Source organism: Lissotriton helveticus, chromosome 11 (assembly GCF_964261635.1).
Source record: "Lissotriton helveticus chromosome 11, aLisHel1.1, whole genome shotgun sequence".
In the NCBI taxonomy this organism is placed as follows: domain Eukaryota; kingdom Metazoa; phylum Chordata; class Amphibia; order Caudata; family Salamandridae; genus Lissotriton; species Lissotriton helveticus.
In genome coordinates this window covers 1,086,028,835-1,086,054,602 of record NC_136072.1, presented here as the reverse complement: position 1 = coordinate 1,086,054,602, position 25,768 = coordinate 1,086,028,835, and the positions used below count along the sequence as shown (strand labels likewise).

General features: G+C 49.5%; 1 protein-coding gene across 1 annotated transcript in view; it reads right to left on the bottom strand.

Annotated features, from left to right (window-relative positions):
• The window catches only part of RNF10 (ring finger protein 10), a 551,920-nt gene that overhangs the window by 361,254 nt on the left and 164,898 nt on the right, over window positions 1-25,768 (bottom strand). Inside the window, exon 9 of the mRNA XM_078667693.1 lies at window positions 1,064-1,382. Within this exon, the coding sequence (XP_078523819.1) occupies window positions 1,064-1,382 (319 nt within the window). The remainder of the gene's footprint in view (window positions 1-1,063; window positions 1,383-25,768) is intronic.

The window sequence follows — 25,768 nt, the reverse complement described above, 5'->3', positions numbered from 1 at the left end:
GTGAAGACTCCCTGGCACGACCTGCAGTAGAAAACTGAAGGTATAAGGTTCTCTCTGAGTGTTCTAGAGGGTAGGGTGTTCTGATTGGCTGAAGCCTATGTTTGGTCTCAATTGGGTTATGTTACAAAACTGAAATGGGCCTAGGCCTATTTTCTAGTTGGTTAACTTTGCATTGCTATTTTGATATACCAGGGAATCCCATCTAGACGGGGAATGATTCAAGCATGTGACTATGAACGTTCCAATACTGGAGTAAAGACATTAGTATATGCTTTGTCTGTTTGTAATCGAAGAAGAGCACGCAACATAAGATATCAAGGTGAAAATCAGTTGTTGAAAAGGATGGCAAATAAAAAAATGGTGAATCCAAGATAATAATTAGAAGTAGATGGTTTTATTCAATAGTCTGTTTTTAGACCCTCTTAATACAATTTTAAGAAAATGGTATCACTCGGGTGAAATCAATCGGTTTGATTGACCAGGAAACATGAGAAAACACAACGAAGAGCTATTTTGACAATAAGTGAAACTACTTCGCACCAATAAAAACCACCGCTAGTAAAAGGATGAAGAAAAACTGTAAAGAACTGACAATACAATGCATTTAGAAATTTATGAAGTGGACCTGTGATGTTGGGAGGTCTACAAAGATCTTCATAGGTGCAGGGAAAAACCACACGGGCTGCTCTTTCACAGTCTTGTTAACTTAGCTCAGTTCTGGTATACCCTGCATTAAGGCAGCATGTGAAACATTATGGTATTCTTTGAAAAGACACCAATGTTGTGTACACAAACTATTACTTTAAAATGTGTAGTGACTGATGTGTATTAGATGCATTGCTAGGAGTAAACAAATACAAAACATGGTTGCGATTAAGATATTTTCTGCAACAGCAAATTATATTCTACCAATTATGTGAATCTATAAAACGCTGTTCGAGACCTTATCAACAGAGTAGGTAGCACCACAAACGTTTACTGCATACAGACTTACCCAATCAGATTTCTTCTGACCAGAATAGTAATTTGGAACTGGTAGTATTTCAGTTCATGTGGTACCCACCTTGGTAAAAGTAGTAAAAGGGAGAGTTACTCCATGGCCTAGTACTACTTGTTGCTACAGACTGCTGGTGCCTGGAATCAGCACAGCTTGCTTCTCCAGTAAAATCCATTCCTGCTTCTCCAGTAAGATCAACTGCTGCTTCTACAGCAAGGTCTCTTTCTGCAGCAATGTCCGCACCAGTCTCCTCCAAACTGACTGGGTTAAAAAGCTGGATTTTCTCAGGAAGGAGCTGGGACGGCTCCATGGGATGAAGTTCTGCTGTCTCTTCAACAGCCTCTACAGTTTCTTCGTCAAAGGCAGATAAATACTGTACAACAAGCTAAGAATGGAAAAGGAAACACACTATTACACACAGAGCTAACAGTGATCAATGCTTCTAAGAAAGCCACAACAGTAAGATACCATAGCACACTGCTCCAGAAGATGTACTGCACAGGAGTGCAAAAATGATAAGCAAGCTACTGCAGTATGTAATTATTGAAGTTCACTTAAATACAAAGTTTAACAGTGATTTTGTTATTTTCAGAAAAGTGTTACTATTTGCTCTCCAACCTGTTTTGGTTCATGCCATCTCAACTTTGTTTCCACCTTCTTACATTCCACTATTTTCTTATGCTAAGTGTCATGATTTGCCTTCTTTCTGGCTTGCTGTACTGAGCTGCCACCCCACACTTTCCCAAAGCACAACCTATATTGTCCCTCTGACCTGTCTTTTTATCCCTCTATTCAAGGACTCTGAAGCACATGGACAACCTGTGACCATTCCATGCCCATTATCCTCCGTGTTCTCCACTTTAAACACAGGTTGCCTACTTTTCACTATTTGTCTACATGTCTTTCATTTAACTGGCACATGTAGCACTCTAGTCAAGATAAATAAAACACATTCAAAGTACTCTTGGTAATTGTGTTTTATTAGGTCATTTAAAGTTACTAGACGCATTTAAAGTTTCAACTGCCAAAACAGAATCTATTCACAGGCACACTATTACCATTTGAGTGGTGTGAACACAAAAGACGTAGAATGTTTATTCACGGAGCAACACCCTCTATCTTTCTAAAGAGAACTAACTTTTTCGCTCGAAAAGACAACTGACGAACTAAAAGAAAACCAGTTACTTACCTGTAACTTTAGTTCTCAAGTATTGGAATCTTTCATAGATTCACATGCCTGAATCATTCCCAGTCGTCGAGACGGGAGTCTCCGGTATATAAAAAAGCAGTGCTTAGTAGTATAGCAAACTGAAAAGAGGCCTAGGCCCATTTCCCTTTTGCAACCCATAGCCTTTGTTATGTAACAAAGGCCCAAACTTTTCCCTGAACCAATCAGAGCTCCTCATCAACACTCCTGCAAGAACCTTCTGCCCCTCAGATTTTTCGCGCACTTGTGCATATAACACTTCTTGTGCTAAATCCGAGGTGAGCCTCTCAGGGGAGGAGGGTGGGTGCATTTGAATCTATGAAAGTTTCCAATACTGGAGAACTAAAGTTACAGGTAAGTAACTTGTTTTCTTACTCCAGTATTGGAACTTTCATAGATTCACATGCCTGAATCAGAATAGCGAGCAGTGAAAAAACAAAGCACATTTTCCTGATACATTACATAATCATGCAATACCATTAGAAAATGAAGCATAATCTCATACATATATACATACTTCTATAAAATGTGACTTTGTAAACAAGAGAACTTATGGATGGAGGGATGCAAGAAAGGCTCACCGTTGCTGGATGATATTCCGCAGTACCGCCTCTCCCACCGCCGCATCAGATTCTGCGGCTGCCTCCAAGCAGTAGTGCCTGGTGAAGGTGTGCGTAGATGCCCAGGTCGCTGCTCTGCAGATATCCTGGATAGGCACTCCTCCAAACAATGCAGTGTATGTGGCCACTGCCCTCGTGGAATGGGCACGGACTCGTGCATTCAAAGGCTTTCCAGCAGCTTGATGACAGTAGACAATTGCACTGGAAATCCATCTGGCAATTCCCTTCTCTGACAGCGGGAAACCTTTCCTGTGTGCGCTGAAGGCGACTAATAACTGGGAAGACTTGCGAAACACCTTAGTTTCTTTCAAGTAAAATTTCATACATCTCTGAACGTCCAGCGAGTGTAATACTCTTTCTGCCGCTGTTGATGGATGAGGAAAGAAATGCTTCAGTACCAATGGTTCGTTCAAATGAAAATCAGTTGGCACCTTCGGAATGAACTTCGGGTTTGTCCTGAGAATCATTTTATCCTCTTGAAATTGCAAGAAAGGCTCCTGAATCGTGAGCGCTTGTAGTTCACCTACTCTTCTCGCTGAAGTCAATGCAATGAGAAGAGGCACTTTCCAGGACAAGAACTTCAGGTCTGCCCTGTGTATCGGTTCAAATGGTAGCTTCATCAATTGAGAGAGTACAATATTCAGATTCCATAAAGGTGGTGGAGGCTTTCCTGGTGGAAAGACTCTGAATATCCCTTTCATGAATTGTTTGATAATCCTTGAGGACCATAAAGATGGGCCTGACGAGGACCTCCTGTAGCGGGATAACGCAGCCAAATGCACATTGATGGAGGAGTGTGCTAATCCTGACTTTGATAACAGCAGAATGTAGGGCATAATTTGATTAGGTGCAGCAGTAAGAAGGTGAACATCATGTCTCTTACACCACAGGCAAAACCTCTTCCATTTCATTCTGTAGGTTTTGTTGGTACTCTCCGCTCTGGCCTTGGACAGGATCTCCCTACATTCACACGAGATGTTCAGATGGCTAAACTCAGTGTTCAGGAGAAAGGCTGCTAATCGCAAGGATTTCGGGTCCGGATGGCGCACCTGCCCCTTGGACATTGTCAGAAGCGATGGAATCAGGCGCAACCGAATTAGTCGGTCCTCCGACAGTAGCAGCAGTTCCGTGAACCAGTGTTGTCTGGGCCACCACGGGGCTACTAGGATCAGTCTGCACGGCTTCCTTGATCTTCACCAGTACGCGGGGGAGAAGAGGAATTGGAGGAAAACCGTAGGCAAAGATGCCAGACCATGCCATGGAAAACGCATTCCCCCAAGATCCCCTCTGGGGAAGCCAGCTTGCGAAGTACTGGCATTTTCTGTTCTCCTTTGTAGCGAAGAAGTCCACCATCGGTGTTCCCCATCTCCGAAAGACGCCGTCCAGGATCTCCTGGTCTAGCTCCCATTCGTGGCAGGACGATTTTAGCCTGCTGAGAGTATCCGCTTTGACGTTTTGATCCCCCCCGGAGGTGTTCTGCTGTCAATGATATTCCCTGCTGAATAGCCCATTCCCATATCTCCTGGGCTTCCTGAGACAGGGAGAGAGATCTTGTTCCCCCTTGCTTGTTCACATAATGCATCGCCGTGGTGTTGTCTGTTCTTATCAACACCGGCACACCTTTTATCCTTGGCAGAAAAGCCAGTAATGCCAAGCAGAACGCCCTGAGCTCCAGCAGATTTATATGTAATTGCTGCTCCTCTGCCTTCCAACGGCCGCTGACCTGAAGGTCCTGAAGGAAAGCTCCCCATCCTTCCAACGACGCATCCGTCATTACCACTAGCGGAGCTGCTCTTGCTAGAAACGTCAGTCTTTGACCCATTTGCCTATTGCGTCCACCACTTTGCGGCCTGCAGCATCACTGGTGTCACCTTTATTGTATCGTCGAAGGATCCCTCCGCCTGACGCCATTGGAGATCGATCTGTTCCTGCCATGGTCTCATCCTTAACCTGCTGCAAGGTACCAGTGGAATACAAGAGGACATTGTGCCCAGCAAGGATTTGTACCTGCGGACTGAAAGACTTAATTTTTCCCAAGTCTTGGAAGAGGGACAATCCTCAGTTGTCTTTCCTCGGAGGGAAACGCTTTGTTGCATTCCATGTCCAATATTGCCCCCAGAAATGTGATCGCTTGCTGGGTGGAGGTTTGACTTTCCCTCGTTTAGAGTCAATCCTAAATCGGCGAATAAGTATGTAAGCTTGCGTCGACACTCTGGCCTGTGTCTTTGATGGTGCTTTGACTAACCAGTCGTCGAGGTAAGGAAATATTTGAGGTCTTTGCTTCCTCAACACAGCCGCCACTGGAGCCAGGCATTTCGTGAAAACTCCTGGCGCTGACTTCAAGCCGAATGGCAGTACCCTGAATTGGTAATGTCTTTTCGCTACCCAGAACCGAAGGTACTGCCTGTGTGCAGGATGTATCGGCACGTGGAAATACACGTCTTGTAGGTCCTATGTGGTCATATGATCTCCTGGGTTTAATAACGGAAGGATGTCCTGTAGGGATACCATCCTTAAAGATTGCTTCTTGAGATAGGTGTTTAAGGATCTGAGATCCAGAATGGGACGCCACTGGAGCTTGTTTTTCTTGATAAGAAACAAACGGGAGCAAAACCCCTTGTTTTCCTGGGATTTCGGTACCGGTTCTATTGCTCCCTTTCGGAGCATTGTCCGAATCTCCTGCCAGAGTTGATGCAGATGATTGGCTCTCGGGTGCATCGGTGGCGTACAAGGGGGCATCTGAAGAAATTCTAGGGTGTGACCGAATTGAACTATTTTGAGGACCCATTGGTCCGTTGTTATTTTCCGCCAATTGTGAAGATAGCGAGCAATATTTCCACCCAGGGGAGCATCTGACCGAGCCGGAAGATGGAGGTTGTCATTGTCGATGGTGTTGTCCTTTCCTCGGCCACCACGTCCTCTTGGAGTTGATTTTGTGTATCCTCCTGACTGACGCTGGTTATATTGCGGACGGTACGGCTGCGATGAGGACTGATAAGAAAACTAATATCTCCCTTGTTGGTAATCCTCTATACGAGGATTGTCCTCTACCCCTGGAGCCACAAAAAGGGGTTTTCCTGTACTGCAGCGTTCCCAGAGCCTTTGCCGTATCAGTATCCTTCTTGATACTTTCCAGCGTATCATTATATGTTTTCCAAATAATTCTTTTCCATTGAAAGGGAGGTCTAAAATTTTGTTTTGCACCTCCGGCCTAAATGCTGTTGCTCGCAGCAAACCTTGCCTGCGCAGGACCGCAGCTCCTCCCAAGGATCTAAATGCCGTGGTCGCTATATCCATAGCGCAGTCTATGACTTCAGCCGAAGTCCTCTCTCCTTCCATGAGAATTTTCTTTGCCTCCTGCTTCTCTGGATCTGGCACCAGGTTAACGTACGGAGACAGGTCACACCACATCTGCCTGTCATACCTTCCCAATATAGCGAGGGCATTAGCGGCTCTCACAAGCAGAGCAGACTTTAATGAAAAACGTTTCCCTGCGTTATCCAACCTTCTGCCCTCTGTCTGGAGGTGTTGCAATCGGAGCAGATGGGTACCTGGATTTCTGTTGTGCCGCCTGCGTGATCACAGAATCCGGTTTGGGATGACCCAAAAGGCAAGATGGAGCATCGACCGGTGCTTTATACTTTTTATCCAGTCTGGCCAGAACCGGTGTTACAGTCGCTGGCATCTCCATGACCTTCAATCCTTCCTTCCAGATATGAGACACTATAGGCAGAGATCGTACAGATCTCCGATAAGAGTCTTTAAAGTCATATAGAAAACATTCCGTTTTCTCTTCTGTCAAGGTCAGTGCAAACCTCTTAGTGGCTCTCTCCATCAAATTATGAAATCCACCAATGTCCTCCAGTGGAGAGTCCACTGGTCTCTGCGGAGGAGTTGAAGGTGATTGGGCGATAGTCATGCCATTCCGCATTTGTGTCCGCAATCTCACCCTCCTCTTGATCCTCATCCGAGGTATCGTGGTGTGTTGTCGGTGGTGGGGACCTAACAGTAGGTTCCGGCACAATCTTTCCTACGAATCGGAGTCCCTGGAACCGATCGTGGATGTGGAGTAGCCTCTATGGCCTGTTGAGCGACTGGAGTCGCTGGGTATCTTTTCCTATAATCCTCCAACATTCCCTGGAGATCCTTCAACAAAGGATGGCACACTTGTCATCTCCTCTCGTTGCTGTTGGCGATATCGGTGTTGTTCCTGGGGTTGCTCTTGATAACCCCCATATTCCTCCTCAGAATAGTCTTCTTGGTACTTGACCTGTAATTGCGAAGGGCTACTGGCAATACCATACTCATCATCTTCCTCCGAATCTTCCTCCTCCAGTGAGACGGTAGCAATGGGGAGACCTTGCTTGGAGATGTAACCTCAGGTGTTATAGGTTTTTTCCAAGGCACTAACCTTTTTTCTGGTGTTTTTTCCCTCGTCGACGAGCCCGTCAACGAGATTCCCATCGCCGTCGACCAAGTCATTGTCGTCGACGCCGTCGACGTTGTTGTGACAGTCGACGCTGTCCTCGTCGACGTCGTCGAAACAGTCCTAGTCGATGCTGCCGTCGTCGCCGTCGTCTACCAAGTCATTGTCGTCGACGCCACCGTCGACATTGTTGTGACAGTCGACGCTGTACTCGTCGACGTAGTCGTCCTCGTCGACGCTGCCGTCGACACTGCCATCGTCGACACAGTCCTCGTCGATGCTGCTGTCGTCACCACCATTGACACGGTCATCGACGGTGAAACAGTCGACGATATAGTTGTCGACGGTGAAATCGGCGACGCTGTTTTCCCACCAGCCTTATCCTTTTTCGTCGACTGTTTTCGTCGTTGTCGAGGGTCCCTTTTTAGTCAACGGTCCCGTCGACGGAGTTGATTTCTCCTCAGAAGGCGCAGAAGAAGATCGTTTGATGGTAATCTTGATCTTCTGAGGTGACTGGTGGATCGGAGGTGGATTTTGCTCCTTTCACCTCACCAGCAGATCCCTTCTTCCCCTTAGATGAGACTGAAGGGGATTTTGAGGGACTGCGCCCTGAAGACCCTGGAGTGGTCTTTTTTGGGGCCTTATCCGGTCTTTCCCCTGAGGAATGTGTCTGAGATCTACTTCTCTTCTGAGATCTCTTCGACGCCACAGATTCCTCCTCACTCACTTGAGAGGATTTCCTACCTGGCTTTGACTTTCTGAAGCAGATCAGTAGCCTTCCCTCACGATCTCTCAAGGTCTTATTTGAAAAGGTACGACATACCTTACAATCTGCTGCCTTATGGTCTGGACAGAGACAGTAGATGCAGTCCTTGTGAGGGTCATCTGTAAACAGCCTCTTGGAGCAGGTTAAACAAGTTCGAAATAATCCTTTTTTCTCTCTCAGACATGGTTGATGTAGAAACCTCAAATCCAAGTCAAAATACTGTAGAAGTAAAGAGTTTGAGCAGAGCTCAAAGGAGACTCCCTAGCACAATGTGCGGTAGAAAAATCTGAGTGGCAGAAGGTTCTCTCAGGAGTGTTCTAGAGGGTGAGGAGCTCTGATTGGTTCAGGGAAAAGTTTGGGCTTTTTTACATAACAAAGGCTATGGGTTGCAAAAGGGAAATGGGCCTAGGCCTCTTTTCAGTTTGCTATACTACTAAGCTGTGCTTTTTTTATATACCGGAGACTCCCGTCTCGACGACAGGGAATGATTCAGGCATGTGAATCTATGAAAGTTCCAATATTGGAGTAAAAATTGATTCTATTAAAAAGTAGCAATCATTTAGTTAATCGATGAGTAAAAATGCTTTATTTCAAACACTGGGCAGTTCACTGAACGAGATCCTAGTGCTCTAATCATAGGAAACTAGTTACTTAACGTACAAGTTACTTGCCATCAGTAAAGATCTGGTAGAAACTATTCTAGCTGCAGATTCCTTAACGTAGAATTATCCCCAGGCAAGAGACTGGACCCGGAAAACTTTGTTTGCCCCAGCCTCTCTGCGCGCGGGCGCTACCACGTGACTCCGCCAGGACGTAGTCCACGGGCGTGACGTCAGCGAGGTCACAGGCCCGACCCCAGCGCGCTGACCAAAGTTTTCTTCGGAGAAATTTTCTGCGGCACAACGCAGAGTCATCATAAACAAAACTGTGGTGAGTATGATAAGTGTGCGAAAAATCAGTGAAACAGGAGAAACGAAAGGTGAGAAACTGCACCAGTTGGAAAAGTGCCCAGCACGAAGGTACCAAAAAACCATAGCAGTGAAGCCATAGCAGTGAAAGAGCAGAGCACCTCGCTGAGGAACAACCTTGCAAGCTAAGGCAACATCTTCCCTGGAGGCAGAAAGCATGTGAACAATGCCATAGCAGAAGAGTCTGCAATCACAATCCACAACCGTGAAGGGCAACACGCTCGAAACAGGAGTAACAGCAAGCCACCCCCACTACACCATCAAAGAGGGCCGTATCCCCGGAAAGGAGCGAAAAGGCCGAGGGACAGGAAAAAGAACCCCCAACGCAGAGGACTGCAAAGGGACCAGAAACCCCAAGGAAGTAAAAGGAGGAAGAGTAAGAGTAGGCCCTTACACTGGAGAGAAACCAGTTGGAGGGATGCAGAGGCACACAAACCAACCAACCCAGCATAAAAAAAGGGAGGGGTGGAGTAAACAAGTCGAACAGAGCATCCTGTCCGGGAGGAAGCGAAGAGGACACCCACAGAAGAAAAGCCACCCGAAGGGAGGCGAGTGCAGAAAACCAAGCTGAAGGTCCTCACAGAATGGGGAGGAAGGGCGGGGCGTGAAGGAATCTGCAGCTAGAATCGTCTACCAGATACATCGTTACCGAAGGTAAGTAACTTGTACATCTGATAGAGACTACTAGCCACAGATTCCTTAACTTAGAATAGATGCCCAAGCCATACCCAGAAATGAGGAGGGCCTGCGAGAGAGCCTCTCCAGTAGGGAGAGACACACAGGATCCCCGCAGGGGACATGTCACAGAAACAAAAGGGAAGGCCAGGAGATCCCAAGCCCAACCAAGGGAGAACCGATTTAACACCCCGCCAGGACAGACAGCACCCGAAGCATCACAAGGAACAAAGAATCACCTCCAACGCCAGGGAGGGAGAAGAGGTAGAACCGGAGGCAGGGCCAGCCGTAGAAAACACACAGCGATACGAACAGCTGAGCAGACAGCAGCCGCAAGGCAGCGGACAAGGCAGGACCTGCCCTACCGCTAATACTGCAGGCGTAAGAGGAAAGCCAAGTGCATGAAGCCCCAGCAAGACAAGAGGCAGGGACACAAGGGAACCTACCAAGGGCCACGACGGTGGACCACAGCAAGCAGGCATGCACAGCCAGCAGGAGGCAGCACCAAGGAACAGGGCACCCAGACAGGCCAGGCGCAAGCCAAAGGCAGAGACCAGGGAAGGCTAGGACACACCCCAAAGAGGGACCGTACCAGAGACACACTGACCCACAAGAAGTGGGCCGAGGTAGAAGAGAAAGAGACGGAGGACGGCCAAGCAGTCAACCAGAACACAGAAGCCAAGAAAGCTAGTCCCCCTGGAACACCAGACAGAGGACCAGGCCAAAACGCTGGACAAAAAGGTGGAAGCGCCACAACACGATGCCGAAGACAGCATGCCAGGCTGGTCTAGCGACAAAACTAACGTCAAAAGGGCAATCGGCAAGCTGAGCCAAGACAATTGATAGAGACCGCACCTGCTGTATACAGTGACACCATGGAAGTCACGGAACCCGAAAAAGGGGACCGCACCTTCCCAGCCCATGACAAGTACCCCACACAGGGTAGGCTTAGTCCCAAGAAAACATGGGAACACCTCTTAGGAAAAAATTTCCGCTGCAAAGGACTGAGAAAATGCCATCTTTCTTGCCTTGGTATTCCCCCACTTTTTTCTGAACTGCTGATGTACTTTGACTGAGTGTGCCCTGGGTCCCTGCCAACCAGGTACCCAGGGCCGGTGTTCCTTCCCTACAAAGAATGCTGAAACAAAACACCCAATTAGCATCTCTGGCCACCTGTCCGACCCTAGTAAATGGTACCCTAGGTACCCAGGGCATGGTGTCCAGAGAAGACCTGAGGGCTGCAGCACTTATTGTGCCACCCTCAGGGACCCTGTACCCTGGCACCCACACACTGCCTTTGCAGGCTGAGTGCCTAAGTACAGAACTAAAGCAAGAGTCAACATGGCACACATCCCTGTGTGCCATCCCCACAGAACCTACTGCCCTCGCATACTTCAGTCACCCCTCTAGCTGGGTGCCCTATGTCAGAGGTGAGGGCACCGGGGCATGAGCCCTGTGCCCCCACAGTACCCAGGGCCTTTCCTGGGGCCTGTAACTGCAGTGATGCCATTTAAGAGTACATGGTTCTGGGAGGTAGCCATTACGAACTCCACAGCACCATAATGGCTACACTGAAGACTGACAAGTTTGGTACCAAACTTGCTCAGCACATTAAACCCGCACTGATGCCAGTGTGGGATTTAATGTAAAATGCACGAGAGGGCATCTTAGAGAGGCTCTCCAAAACCCGAACCTACAATCCACGTCTGGGCTGAGTGGCTGCAGAGGCTGCCACACAGCAGACATGTTGCTGGACCCCTGGGTGGAGAGCCCCCCGCTCTCCTGGGCCTGCAACAATGCACATCCTGGGCGAGGTGATAGGTCTCCTCCCCCAGGATGGACAGGGGGAAGCTTCAAAGGCATACCGCCTCAGAGCTTCTCCAGACCATTTGCTGTACCCAGCAACCAGCCCCCCACCAGACCTACCACCACCCTGGCGGGAAGACTGGCGGGGGAAAAACTACGCCAGGAAAGGGGGGGGTGCCAACCTGTGCCAACTCCACCCCTCAGGTGGAGGAGTGGTGAAGCACGACCCCGGCCATCTTGTAGATGGGGAGTCCTGCCCAATCCCAGCTATGCTCCTGCCCCCCTCCCACAGAAGAGGAGCAGGCTAGGGGGTGTACTCACCCCAGGACAGGGACCCATTGGTCTCTGCCCTTGCCCTACCTGTAACGCCCCTAAATTCAGTATTTAGGGGCTCCCTGAACCTTCCTTCCTTAGATCCCGATATCAAAAGAAGAAAGATCAAGAAGAAGAAGACCCGCCGTGCAGCTGCTAACAGGACAACAACAACTGACTTGGCCCCAGCCCTACCGGCCTGTTGATACTGGAACCAGCTCCTGCCTAAACCCGGCGACCTCCGGGGACAGCAAACTTGGGACACCCAGAGGACCTGCCTTGACCCTCTTGACGATTTGGACTCCCATCAGCAGAGGCTCTGCTGCAACAACCCACCTGGTGCCCACCAGGAAGCTCCGGACCAGCCCACTCTGCACCAGCCGAGCCAAGACAACGAGGACGTCCCCCCAGCAACTGGGACCCGAAGTCCAGTGCCCGAAGACCCTCCTCGACGAACCAGCCGACGCCTGCAGACTCAGAACCAGGGGCCACCCCAATCGCGACCAGCCGAGGGTAAGCTTTTCCGACACCCAATGACACCCCTGCACCCGGCACCCTACAGACCCCTGTGCCTCCCTTGGGGGTACCTACCTGTGCTCCAACATCCCAACTTACCTCTCGAAGTGCTGGTCGCTCCTGGAGAGTCACCGTCCAAGCCTGCAGCCTTTGTTCCTTTTTCAAGATCCTCATTGGATAACATTCAGCGCCGGACGGCTCAAATGCACCCTGCACCCAGGAGCCCGAGTGCCGCTGGCTGTGACCTCTTTGCCCTATCCTGCTTCCCACCTTACCCAGAGCAAGTGACCAGGAGCCCAGCTCCCAGAGCCGCGTGGCCTGCTAGCCAGCAGCCACCAACAAAGGACCCCTTTCCCTCATTGGATAACATTGGGCCTACCTACCTCTTCACCCGGCCGCCCCTGCGCCGCTGGGACTGAACTAACTGTACTCACCTGACCCTGGGGAACCCCTGAGTCTATGCCCAGAACCCCAACTTCACCAACCAAGTACTCACCTGGAAACCGGTAATTCACTTACCTGCCATTGGATACGATTGACCCATTTTTGACTCGAAAATTTTCAAAGTGTGAAGTTTTGAAAACTGAAAATATTCCTATAAAATCAGCCAAAGTCCGAATTGGAAAATACTCCCCTGTGATCAGGAGAGAAGCCAGTACTGTACCTTTCAGCCCAGTACTGAACCGCAAAGGTAATCCCTAGCGGGGTTACTAGTAACCTGTATTTTCTCCATAGGAACCCATTGTCCGCTTTTCTATGAAATTTCTTTTAAGTGTCTACTTTTGAAAACTGCAAATATTCTTTAAAAATCGTACGACATACTGAAACACAATTACCTACCTGTTTTGAGTTAAGCCCCCAGTGCTGGCCCTAGGAGACTAGTGCTGGGTTACAAAAGTAACGTGATCGTACTTTACCTGTAACCTGAATTTCCTCCCATTGAATAACATTGTGAGAATCACCTCGAAAAGTTTCCAAGTGTGAACTTTTAAAACCGCTTTATATTCAGGAAAAATCATCACTAACTAAAACGTTTTTGCTAATCTGATTTCAGCTTAGAACCCAGGACTGAATCCAAGATCTAGTCCTGGAACTAGCAAAGTAATCCATAAAGTAATCAACTGTACTTTCCTATGAAAACTCATTGAGCTCAATGCTAGAGTGCGTTTCAGAACTGTACTGCTATTAGCTAACCTGTGACTATTGTGTGTACAAATTTATTGCTCCTCTGCAAAGTATTTACAAGAGTATTCGTATCTCGAAAAGTATATTTTTATAACTGTTGGTTCTAAAAATAAAACTATATCTAAGGATATAACAATTGGCCTGGAGTTCAGTTCTTGAATGTGTGAAACGTTTTGCTGACTGAGTGTACAACAAATGCTTTACACTGTTCACTGGTACTGCCTTACTGCTCGACCAAGCTACCACTTTGAGACTAAGGCCAGTTCTGACTTAAACCTCTGTTAAACCTTTGGGGTTTGTGGACTCTATACACACTGTACTGCCTTATTGTCCAGTATATATATAGAGCCACCTTCTCACAAGGACAAAAACAGAAAGACCTGAAGTTAGAACCACAAACGGATTACCAGTCAGCCAATAAAAGACACAGAAGAACCAAGCACAGGACCGACAGCTTTTACAATCAACCAAAGCCACAAGTCAACAAGCATTTACAATGCAACGGTTTCGCCTTTGGAAAAGTTAGAGCTATTGGCATTGAAAATGACAACATTTTTATTTATGTGTTGGCTTTGACAACATAAATAAATGGCATTGTCATTTACAAAGCCAATAGCCTAAACTCTCGCAAATGCGACACCTATTGCATTTGCACACACACACAAAACCGGGTAACAAGCAGGCAACAGAGGCAAGGACCAACCTCCTTTAAGCTTAGGATGTCAAGATGAAATAGGAAGCATCCCACACGTAAACAACGATTTTTCAGTGTCTATGAACATAAAGAAAACAACCAGGAAGAAGAAATAGGACTACAAGTTATACATTTTTCTTCATTGCATCATCCGGGTTTCTCACTGAATAGAAAGACATAAAAATACTTTTAGGAGCTATTATAGACGCAAAGTAACTAGAATATTGCTTAGTCTGGAGAGGATGTCCTCATTACAGAAAAACCTCCATCTGAGCCAAACATCACAGTCTCTGATAGCGTTGGATGTGATGACCTCCCACATTCATCTACCTCTGAACGTCAGATTGCATATTCTTTTATTTATTGCAGCATTTGTATAGTGCATCTGTGAAGGTCTAGAACAATAGAGTTGTATTTTTGACACATGGTCTGGCTGCTAATTGTAAGGCAGCTCTGAGCGAGACCGATTATGTAAATGGGACAGTAGCCAGTATAGCGTTCCTAGAGTCCCCGCCTAAAATGGTAAGTGTATGTACAGCAGTTTTAGGTTGGTCGGGTGAGATGAGTTTACTGCATATGAGATCACTGCAGGAGGGTTGCACAAGAAAGGGCCACAGGCGTGTGAGGTGAGGCCAGGTATCAGTTTCTCGTTTGTTTGCTCCACAGAAATTAGCCAGTTTCCCAGCCCCAAATGGCCACCATGACAGATTCCCTTTTGATAGGTTAGGGAATGTACTTGATAGCGCTGATGGCATAAACAAACAAGCATTAGAAATGCAATCGGGCTCGGATTTATTTGAGTTTGAGCTAATGGCATTGTAAATGCCAATGTCTTTTTGCCAAGTGTTATGGAGTGTGTGCATGTGGTGTGTAGTGGAAGTATGTTGGTTGAATTGTAATTTTACCAATGGTGGCATGCTGTGCTTTATATGAATATGTTTAAAAGTAAAGTGTACCATACTGTGATTGCTTGGTGGAAAAGTGCACTGCCGGCTGGAGGTGTGTGTGCCTGGTGGAAGGGTGCACTGCCGGCTGGTGGGTGTGTGCACTCTCAATCTGCACTCTCAATCTGCACTCTCAATCTGCACTCTCAATCTGCACTCTCAATCTGCACTCTCAATCTGCACTCTCAATCTGCACTCTCAATCTGCACTCTCAATCTGCACTCTCAATCTGCACTCTCAATCTGCACTCTCAATCTGCACTCTCAATCTGCACTCTCAATCTGCACTCTCACAATTGTCATATACACGTATGTGAGTGTGACAGGAGCAAGGCGGTCATGTTTTCTGCCCCCAAGACCATTGTCAGGAGTCTCAAACAGAAAGCAAACAGTTCTAAAAGGCGCTGCCTGCCAGCTTGCTATTTATTACCTCAGCTCCGAAAACAAAAGCTGCTGCAAAGAAACACATAATAAACTCGAGAGAACAATTCCATTCACACCGGCCACGGACCATTCCAGAAAAAAAATGAAACTGAGATTAAAAGAACAGCCCATGACAGAACGTCAGACTCTTGTTCTTGAACTAATGAAGCCCTTTCCGGGCCTGGCATGGAGCAGCTGCGCGCTGAGCGCTGCTGAATGGTGAACGCGCCCGGCCATATGGATTCACTTACGGAGGCACCCTGACAGCTCCTAATTATAATTAATGTACTTCTTTGCGCGAGCACGAACGAAAAATGCCCAAGATGGCGGAACAAAACTACATTTACCCTATCACTTCAAGCCTATTAAAACGACAACACAATGAAGACGAATCACTGGCCAGATGACAGAACACACTAAGGAATGTGTGGAATTTGTCTCGCCAAAGCCCTAGGAGATACTTCTTTTTTCTCTTCTTTAACATTAGGATCTCGAAACTCCTCCCACTTTCAGTGGGGAGGAGTCTGAGCCCTAAAAAGACAAGGAAAGGCACGGACAGCGGGAGGGGGGGCAGGAAAGGCACGGACAGCGGGAGGGGGGCAGGAAAGGCACGGACAGCGGGAGGGGGGCAGGAAAGGCACGGACAGCGGGAGGGGGGGCAGGAAAGGCACGGACAGCGGGAGGGGGGGGACGGGAAAGGCACGGACAGCGGGAGGGGGGGACGGGAAAGGCACGGACAGCGGGAGGGGGGGACGGGAAAGGCACGGACAGCGGGAGGGGGGGACGGGAAAGGCACGGACAGCGGGAGGGGGGGGGACGGGAAAGGCACGGACAGCGGGAGGGGGGGGACGGGAAAGGCACGGACAGCGGGAGGGGGGGACGGGAAAGGCACGGACAGCGGGACGGGGGCAGGAAAGGCACGGACAGCGGGACGGGGGGGCAGGAAAGGCACGGACAGCGGGACGGGGGGCAGGAAAGGCACGGACAGCGGGACGGGGGCAGGAAAGGCACGGACAGCGGGACGGGGGGCAGGAAAGGCACGGACAGCGGGACGGGGGTCAGGAAAGGCACGCTCACTCCAGCAGAGGATATGCGAATACCTCAGCCAGCCTGTGTCAGTGACTCGATATCCCACTATAGGCTGACCCTTTCCCTTTAAAAGGTCTTCCCCTCCCGTACCTAGCAGCTCCCACGAGGGGTTCCCGCGGACTCCCACCCGAGTAGAGCTTGTTTACACCCCCTTCGCAGTTTCCACTGGCAGCCCCCGGAGGTTGCCTGAATGGGTCGGTCGTTAAAGGCACCAAATAGCCGCACCCAGCATAAGCTGACAATTGCCACAATGGGGTGATTCACACTGCAGGCGATAGTGACAGCCTCTACCCGAAACAACCGCTCACTGGGATTTCCTCCGCAAGCCCACCACTCCGCAGTTACCAGTCAGCGGCGATTACCGTTTGCCTTGAACTGGACGATAGCAGGGATTCATTGATAGAACGCCACAGCCAACTCCCTCCCTCCAATTTAAGTAGTCGCAAAAATGACTAAAACGGAGCAAATATACCGTCCCAATTCAACAGTACCTAATATTTATGTTTCTGAAACAAATCCAAGTTAACGAGTTGCTTTCTTGTGATGTGCCCGTGTCAAAGACACCAGTACAAAGGACATTAAACTAATGCCTCGGGAGTTTCACACAGCCGAGGCTTGGGCGTTCTTAAAATGGACTTTTCAGATTTGGAGCCTTCGTGTGTTGCCTCATTTGTTTGCATTTTCTTTTCTGTAAATGGCACATTGTTACTCCGTTTTAAGACGTTCGAAAAGACTGGTGTGTTGTTGGCATGTAGGTGCCACTTTATTTCGTGGGTGGTTCGGACTGGATTGTTGGCTTGCCTTGTGTGGCTGTGGCTGACTAGCTTGCCATATGAGAGCTTGATGGTTTACAGTTTGAGAGACCAGCAACGAGAAGGCACGGACAGCGGGAGGGGGGGGACGGGAAAGGCACGGACAGCGGGAGGGGGGGGACGGGAAAGGCACGGACAGCGGGACGGGGGGGGACGGGAAAGGCACGGACAGCGGGAAGGGGGGCAGGAAAGGCACGGACAGCGGGAAGGGGGCAGGAAAGGCACGGACAGCGGGAAGGGGGGCAGGAAAGGCACGGACAGCGGGAGGGGGGCAGGAAAGGCACGGACAGCGGGAGGGGGGCAGGAAAGGCCCGGACAGTGGGAGGGGGGCCGGAAAGGCCCGGACAGCGGGAGGGGGGACGGAAAGGCACAGACAGCGGGAGGGGGGCAGGAAACGGCAAGAAAAAGCACTCACCTGGACTTTTTCCGGCGGCGGTCGGCCTGCAATGACGAAAACAACCCCCCCCCCCCCCCCCCCCAAAAAATAGGAACCACCCACCGCCGCACTGACGTGATAAAAGGGGCTGGATGAGAAAAAATCTCAGGAACGCCCACGAGTCGCCTCACAGAATGACGGACGCCTCTGTTTTCCAATGGCTAGCCTCCATTTATGGAGCTAGCCAATGGAAAACAGAGGCGGGACAAGCCCATATACTGGTAAACAAAAGGTTTTCGCCTGCGCCGAAAAGCTGCGTGGCGCAGCTTTCGACGAGGCAAAACCTAAAAAGGGGGGCTGGACCAGCAGCCAACAGCACCGCAAGGCCAAACGAACAACCCTGTAGGCACACCAACCACACAGAACACAACCGGGGTCACCAACCACCAGGCCCCAGAAAAACAATGGGAGAACACACCAGCTTTACGTTTGGTTCTTACGCACACGTTTCAACAGCCGGGCATCTGCAGTCTCCGACAGTGTCCTTCATTTTTGTTTCTTGGGGTTGTTTGTCACGCGTTTTTTGAGCATGTACTTTCCAGCTTCACTGGCTCCATTTTCGCTTGGTTTAATCTTGCATGCGCCGACCACACGCACGCTTAACTGCATCACGTTCATTCTACACCATCGTTGTTTTTTATTTTTCACATGCCTATCGTCGTCTTATCAGCACGAATTCATATACCACATTTTTGCACACCCACGTACAGGGTCTGTTGACTTACGTTTCACGTTTTACTGTGCATGGTTACTCACGGCCACTTCGTAGATACTTCACAGCTCCCGCCACAGCGATTGAAACTACATCCACCGTTTTGTTTTCCCTTATAGAAAATTCCCCCTGAAGAAGAGCAGCCGCTCTAAATGCATCGGGGATGCATCTGTTACTAAGTTACCGGATTTCATAATTGTTTGGAACAACTTCCCACTATTCCTGGATACAATTATAGTTTGAATTAAACCAAGCATCGTGATTGACCAAACATATGATGGAATATGATATGGAAATCAGTTTAAAATAAATAGTTTCTTTATTGAACTACACCCTTCGACTACTTGATTACTATTGACACTGCGATCTCAGCGCACAGGGAGAATTTGTGATCTCAACTTTACACTGCGTAAGTTTTTATATTGTACTAGAACACACCAGCTGACATCCAGGTTTACTGAGGGAGGAGAAGGAGGACGAAGCCCCGCAAGGCACCACTGAATGGCAAAATCCGCAGGGGCGTGAAACAAAAGAGTGCCATCGAAAGGGAGTTCAACCAGACGCTCCCTCACATTCTCAGGGGAAACACCATCCCTCAACCAAGCATGGCGACCGAGGGCCACCGAACTGGCCATAGTGCAATCAAGAGGCTCAGACATCAAGAGCAGAGCGAAGAATAAACGCGACCAGCTCCCGGCAATCCAACACATGGTGCCGCAGATCAGTGCAGGCACCCTCATGAGAAGCACAAGACAGAAGGGACTCCGCGGAATACCACAAGCTGGAAGTGGCTTTTGCCAACACAAAGCGTGTTGTGAGCCCGCAAGGTAGCACTGGAGGAAGCAAAGATGTTTCGCCCCCAGGAATCTAACCACTGGGCCTCCTGTGACGGAGGAGACAACACTGAAGGCAGGGAAGGCAGGGAAGGGAAGGCAGGGAAGGCAAGGCAGGGAAGGCAAGGCAGTCTGCAGAAGAGGGCCCCAGGTAGAATGGTGGAAGGAAAGGCAGACTGGATCATGCGGAGCAGGACGGTGGAGGAGCGACTGGGGCACTGGGTCCCCATGGCAGGACGCCCCAGGCCCCCAAGAGGGAATTATGGAGCAAAGCTTCGAAGGGAAGAAGCAGCTCCCGTCCACCAGAGCCCTGATTGAGAACCTCAAGCAAATGGTCCATGGGGAAATGGGCAGCCGGTTCGCCCATGCGCAAAATCCCAGCGGCCGTGGAGACAGCCCTGGCAAAGGCAGCACTAGCCTCCGTAGGACAACGAGGCGGTGAGAGCAATTCCTCCATGTTTTGCTGCAGTTTTAACAGCCTGTGTTTGTAAGCTCACATTTTTCATAATTTACCGTTAATATCCCAGACTCAGTCAGTTACAAAAAAGTACAGGAGCATGAACAGCAGTGAGCTAATGCCTCTTTATGATTGTTAAAGTATTTGGACTGCATAAAGTTTGAAATCATGGAATAATATAATTTAGTACAGGAAGAATTACCATCTTTTGTAAATGAAACAATGTTACAGAATGAAGACTGGAGAGTTATCAATGGTCTTTGTTATTCAGTACAGTTACATAGTGTAGGAGAGTAGGGTCTGCAATCCTATGATCACCCAGATTTTTGCTTTTTGCTTCACTGGTTTACGACTTTCCCTGGCTGTGGGCCTGCTAATCAGACCCACAGCCTAGCTGTTCTCTCTATTCCAAATTGTACCCAGGTACTGAATTGGCACTGGGCCCTCTCTGAGTCCCTGTACCCAGGGCTGAGGTGCACCCAGAAGTCTCCCAGGGGCTGCAGCATGTATTATGCCACCCCTGGGCTGACTAACCAAACAGACACAACTGGCTGCTTGACGGCTGGGGCAAAGTGGTGTACTCACCCTTTGCTTTAGATATAGTATACCTATATCTAAACCTAAATGGACACACAGATCTCCTATCAGTCACTCCTATGGCAGGCCTTGACAATCCTGAAGGCAGAGTGCTTGGAATCGTGTGAGATGGTGCTCTGGCATGAACTGAGCCTGTCTGCGGCTTTCGGGATCTATCCCTTAGCCGTTTCCATGATAACGCATACCATATACTCTTAAGTGCATTATAATCCTCGCGGTTATATGCCAACTCTGGTATCGCTTTATCAAAACATGTCGAGTAAGGTGTCATACGAATTGGAATACTAACCCCTCGCCAATTCTGGCGACGGGGTTAGCATTCCACCCTTCTAGAGGGGCACGACATGTATGTAACCTATAACCCCGGTTAAAGTCAGACAGAGCCTTAGCTCCACAAAATGGATGCTGCCACCGAGACACAAGTCTGCCCTCCTGCTGCTGGGAGTCCTCCCAGAGCAGGAGGCAAGGGCAAAGGGTTTCCTGCCAGGGGCGGTGCCAGCACCGTCCCAGACAGGGTTTTGTGTATTCTAGGTAGGCAGGGCTTTAGAGGAAGGTGACTGCAAGTAGCACCCCGGTGCTCACTGTGCATAGGCCGGCTTGAACCAGTTCCAGGGGCACACCAGACCCTGAGCTGGGGAAAGCCCGCCAAAGGAGAGGGGTGTAACCACCCCCCTCCTGGTCCCACCCATAGGGCAGGACTTAGTCGCGTGCCAGCCCCTTTTGCAGGATAAAGGTAGGAGCAGGCCCCCTTCCAAATTAGATCAATCTTTGAATCCTGAACCGACCTTCTACACGAAGAACTCAAGACTCTTCTCAAGATTTCTCCCTTGTGACTAAGGAGTAGTCACCCTGCAGCAGCAGGCACCAACCAAGCATCGCGGTTTGCTGCAAGTCTCTCCTCCGGATCAAGACTGCTCCAGCACGACGAGAACCGGCTTCCCTGGCACCTCTGACCTCTACCTACATCGTCAGTTACGCTGAGATTCGTGGGTGTGACGAGACCTCGAGGGACCGGCCATCTTCAGAACTGCACGACGCTTGTCCAGCACGACCACCGAGTGACCCTCGACTGAGTGCTTTGGGGTAAGAGAAGCCCCGACCCTGAGCAGCTCCAGCACCGAAGTTCAGCCCCCCCTGCATCCACGAGATCTGCGTGGGGCCCTTCTGCTCTTGGCTGTGCACCGCGTTGTCCCGGTCACTTGCCCGTTGGCTAGTGGCCCTCTGACGACGACCTTCAATGACAAATACCGCTGGTCTGGTTGCTCCAGACTGGCCCTTGCTCCCCTCCAACAGAGGAGCACCCCGGATCCTCCTGGTCCACTCCAGACGCCATTTTGAGTCCACCGCGTGGGCTTGAATTTGCCAAGACTTGTTGCCCCAATCCTGGGTCCAGCGACGTCGACAGCAAGTATCTTCGTGGGACAGCTCGCACCTCCATCCTGGTCGCCGACAACGCCTCCTGGTACGAGAGACTGCAGAGTCCAGCAGCGCCCACTCACCTGGTCGAGGTGACTTCGCCCGGTGCCATCCTGGTGCCCACTTAATCACTGGCTAGTGATTCAGAACTTGGTCCCCTCTGCTCACAGGTCGTCTTCTTCCCTGATCCAGGCTTGGATCTCCACGAACTTCACTGGCCGCCTGCCAGCAACTTCTTTCTTCAGGCTCCTGGTCCGTCAACGAGGGTTTCCGACGCAACTTGAACCCTATGCAGCCGCAGCCCCTGGGCTAGGTAAACTGAGTACTCCGGTGCTCCAGCATAGTCCAACACTCCAAGTGTTCGGATCCACTCTTGTTTTCGCCCCACCTAGTCGGGTTCGCCCGAGAACAGTAACTTTGTGATTGCTAGCATTCCTAGACTTGTTCCCGCATTACGCGTGAGAGTTCCCACTCTGCACACGGCGTCCCTAGGCCTCCTGCTTCTAATCTAAGGGTTTAGCATTGTAGGTCTAGCGTTTCTACAGTCTAGAAAAGTATTACTTACCTGCTAGTAACTTCGCATTCCACTTGTATAGTATATGGTTTTTCGTGCCCCTCGGGCATTTGTGTAAATTGTGCGACTAAGTATTTCTTAAAGAGTTTTGTTGTGTGCTTAGCTCCCTGTCTCATAAAGAGCCAGGGTAGTCTTGTTATAAATAAATATACAGTTTATTTTCATAACAACTTGTGTGGTGTCCTTTCACTTGGTGTTCAAGGGGTAATGTGATGGTAAAACAGCTGGCTTAACACGCCCTCCAGAGTCTTAGCCTTAGACTGCTCGTATCCATGCTACTAGGATAGCTGGTCTATAAGGTTGACTTACAACCAAACATCAATAAGGGTTGTTTGGACTGATACATAGTGATCACTAGAATAGTGAGCACTGCATATCAGGCCAACTTCTCACACAGTATTAATTTAACTACTTCTGAAGAACAATCATGGAACTTTAACGTTGGTGCTAAAATTAGCTCTTTCATAGCCATGTATCAGTTGTTTTCCTGCCCTTTAGTTACTTACAACATTGTTATCCCCTTACTATTACGTCAATGGGTGCTTTGTGGCATGTGTGCAATAGTCATCAGAATATAGAATCAGATACTTTAATCAGGCTACATTTACTCATAAGCATTCGGGACCAACCATCACTTCGTCAGGTAGGCTCCTAATTAAATGATTTTTAAACTCAATGAAACTGACCAGGGATGTGGCGTAGCTTAAGGCTGATTGAGGAAAACGCAGGTTGCACAGCTCCTGCCCAGTGACCCCCAATTACCTATTACCCTGACCATCTCGGTCTCTGCACAGAAGTTATAGGGGGGGAGAACACTTAATACACCTGTGGGGTGGGTGGGGAGGTGGAGAACGAACTCCCCAAGTCTGGGCCAGACATCGCTGAGCGGAGAAACGGGAGGAGCAGCTCGGAAAAGCAGCTGCCAGAACCAGCGAGCAGCCCGGTCCGAGATAGGCCTACCTCAGTTCCACAAGCATGAAGGCTGCCCGGAGGAGAGGAATGCTGCCCTGAGGTGCTGGGGCCCGCTGGCGACCTGCTGTGAGCTGGGTGGCGAAGTTGCAGTGATAGAAACCCAGTATGTGAAGATGGCAGCCTAATTCCCCCGGAGGACGCCTCTGGAGCAGTCTGCATTTGCAGGGAGGCCGTGCTTGGTCGAGAGAGGACGAGTGGTGTAGTGTCGTCCCCCGCCCTATCCAGGCCAGTACAACCACTCCACAAGACCCCAAGTGGAGAGGAAGATGGAGGCACCAGCGCTGCCGAGGCCCAATCACAGGCCCCAAGAAACAACGGGGCCGAGTGGACAGCGGTGAGTCCTAGATGGAATGTAGCTGCCATCTGACAGATAGGTGGCCTAACCCTGTTGGTAGCTGGGAGGAGCACAGAGGGTCATTGGTAATATCCCTGCCCTGTCCATCTGGTCCAGCAGAGAATCGGGGCAGCAGGGCTCCAGTGCTGTGAGTGGAGCCCAATCAAAATCGAGCCAATATGGCCTACGCCTTCTGCATAAAGCCCTGGGCAGCAAAAAGGACCCTGGAGTCCATTTAAGACCCAGCCCTCGAGTTGCCCCCACCTGGTGACCTCAAGATGGTCAGAGAGAAGAAATCTATCTAATAGGGCGGAATCAATTGGTGGATAAGCGGCCAGGTGGGTTGAGGACAACGTTCTGGTAAATGAGAACAAGAACGTTTCAGAGCACGCCCTACGGGGTTTTTCACCTAAATGCAGCGAGAATACAGTGAGTGCCCCAATTGAGAACAGCAGATCGAATCCCCTCATTTATGAGACCGAGCTGGGTGTGAGTGGTGTCCCGCCTTCTGACGGCCGCTCCCTGGCGAGGGGCACAATTAGAAGGAATTGTGGGAGACGCATCCAAGAATATATGGGGAAAACAGTCAAGAAATGGGGCCCTGAAAACCTTAATGTGGGGTCCGTATCCAGCCAGGCAGAGGACATGGGTGTCATGGAGCCGACCTAGCAAGAAGAGCCTACAAATGACCCAACACTGGGCGACATAATGCAAGCAATAACTGCATCCCATGAAGCTCTCAAGACTAAAATAGAAAATATAGTGACAGAGCTCACCTTGCAAAAGGACGATCACCAGAAGTTGGCTGACAGTCACTACTACAGAACGAACGTTAATGGACATAACACCGGAAGTGGCCTCATTACAGAAAACAGTATCGCTGATTGAGGGCAAAGTCACGCTTCTGGAAAGGCGTGCACAAGGCGATGAAAATAGATCCCACAGGAATAACATAGGAATCCTGGGGGGGCGCCCCTGAATTGGCTGACCTACATGGAGGAATGGCTCCGCAAAAAGTAGCACCAGAGAACTCTTCCAATTTTATGCCCAGGAGAGAGCACACAGGGTTCCTACCCGCCGCCACCTCGTCCTATAATAGCCAAACTCCTTCACTAGAGAGACTATGACCATATCCTGGCGGAAGCTAGAGCGCGAAGGGAACATCAAATAAATAATAGCAACGTGATGATATTTCCGGACTGCTCCAGAGAGGTGCAGAAGCAACGTGCAACCATTCTAGGTGTGAAGAACCGTCACCACCAGTTGAAAGTACCCTACGCAATGTAATTCCGGGCACGACTATGGGTGGTCACCCCCACCAGTACACACTTTCAAGACCCCACAAGATGCCTGGATCTGGATTGAAGAGACTAGATGCCAGACCGGATGGTGGCCTCAGGCACCCCGAAACTCGCCGGAGACCAAGGCCCACAAAGAATTAATTTTCCACGTTAGGGGAAACCAAACGTGAACGAGGAAAGGTGAACCGGGCGCTCGCTGAACTCAGCAACACAGACAGGAGCCCACGATCATTGGTCAGTGTTGCAAAGTCATCCTGTGCCCTGGGCACCCCCCAACTTTTTGCTGACTGGAACTGGTGGTAACTGACTCTACTGACCCTGGGCTTTGTTTAACCAGGCCCAGTGCCAAAAAAGGAACACATTAGAATACAGTTAAGACACCCAACATACACTAGGGTACACTATGGTATGGTGGGGTACCCCTGTAATTGGCATGACCTACCCCATAAGCCCCTAGTATGTAATAGGGCAGGGGATTGAAAATACCTAGAAATGAAATGAAATGAATGAAGAAATGAATGAAATGAATGAAAGAAATGAAAAGAATCTTGTATCGCGTAACTAAGCCCGAAGGCATCAAGGCACCTAGCAGCAAAACCATAGGAGCAAAAAGAGAACAGTAACTACGGGTACGCCCTTGCAAACAACCATGTTTTCAGTGCTTTCCGAAAAGGCAAAACAGAAGACAGATTTAATT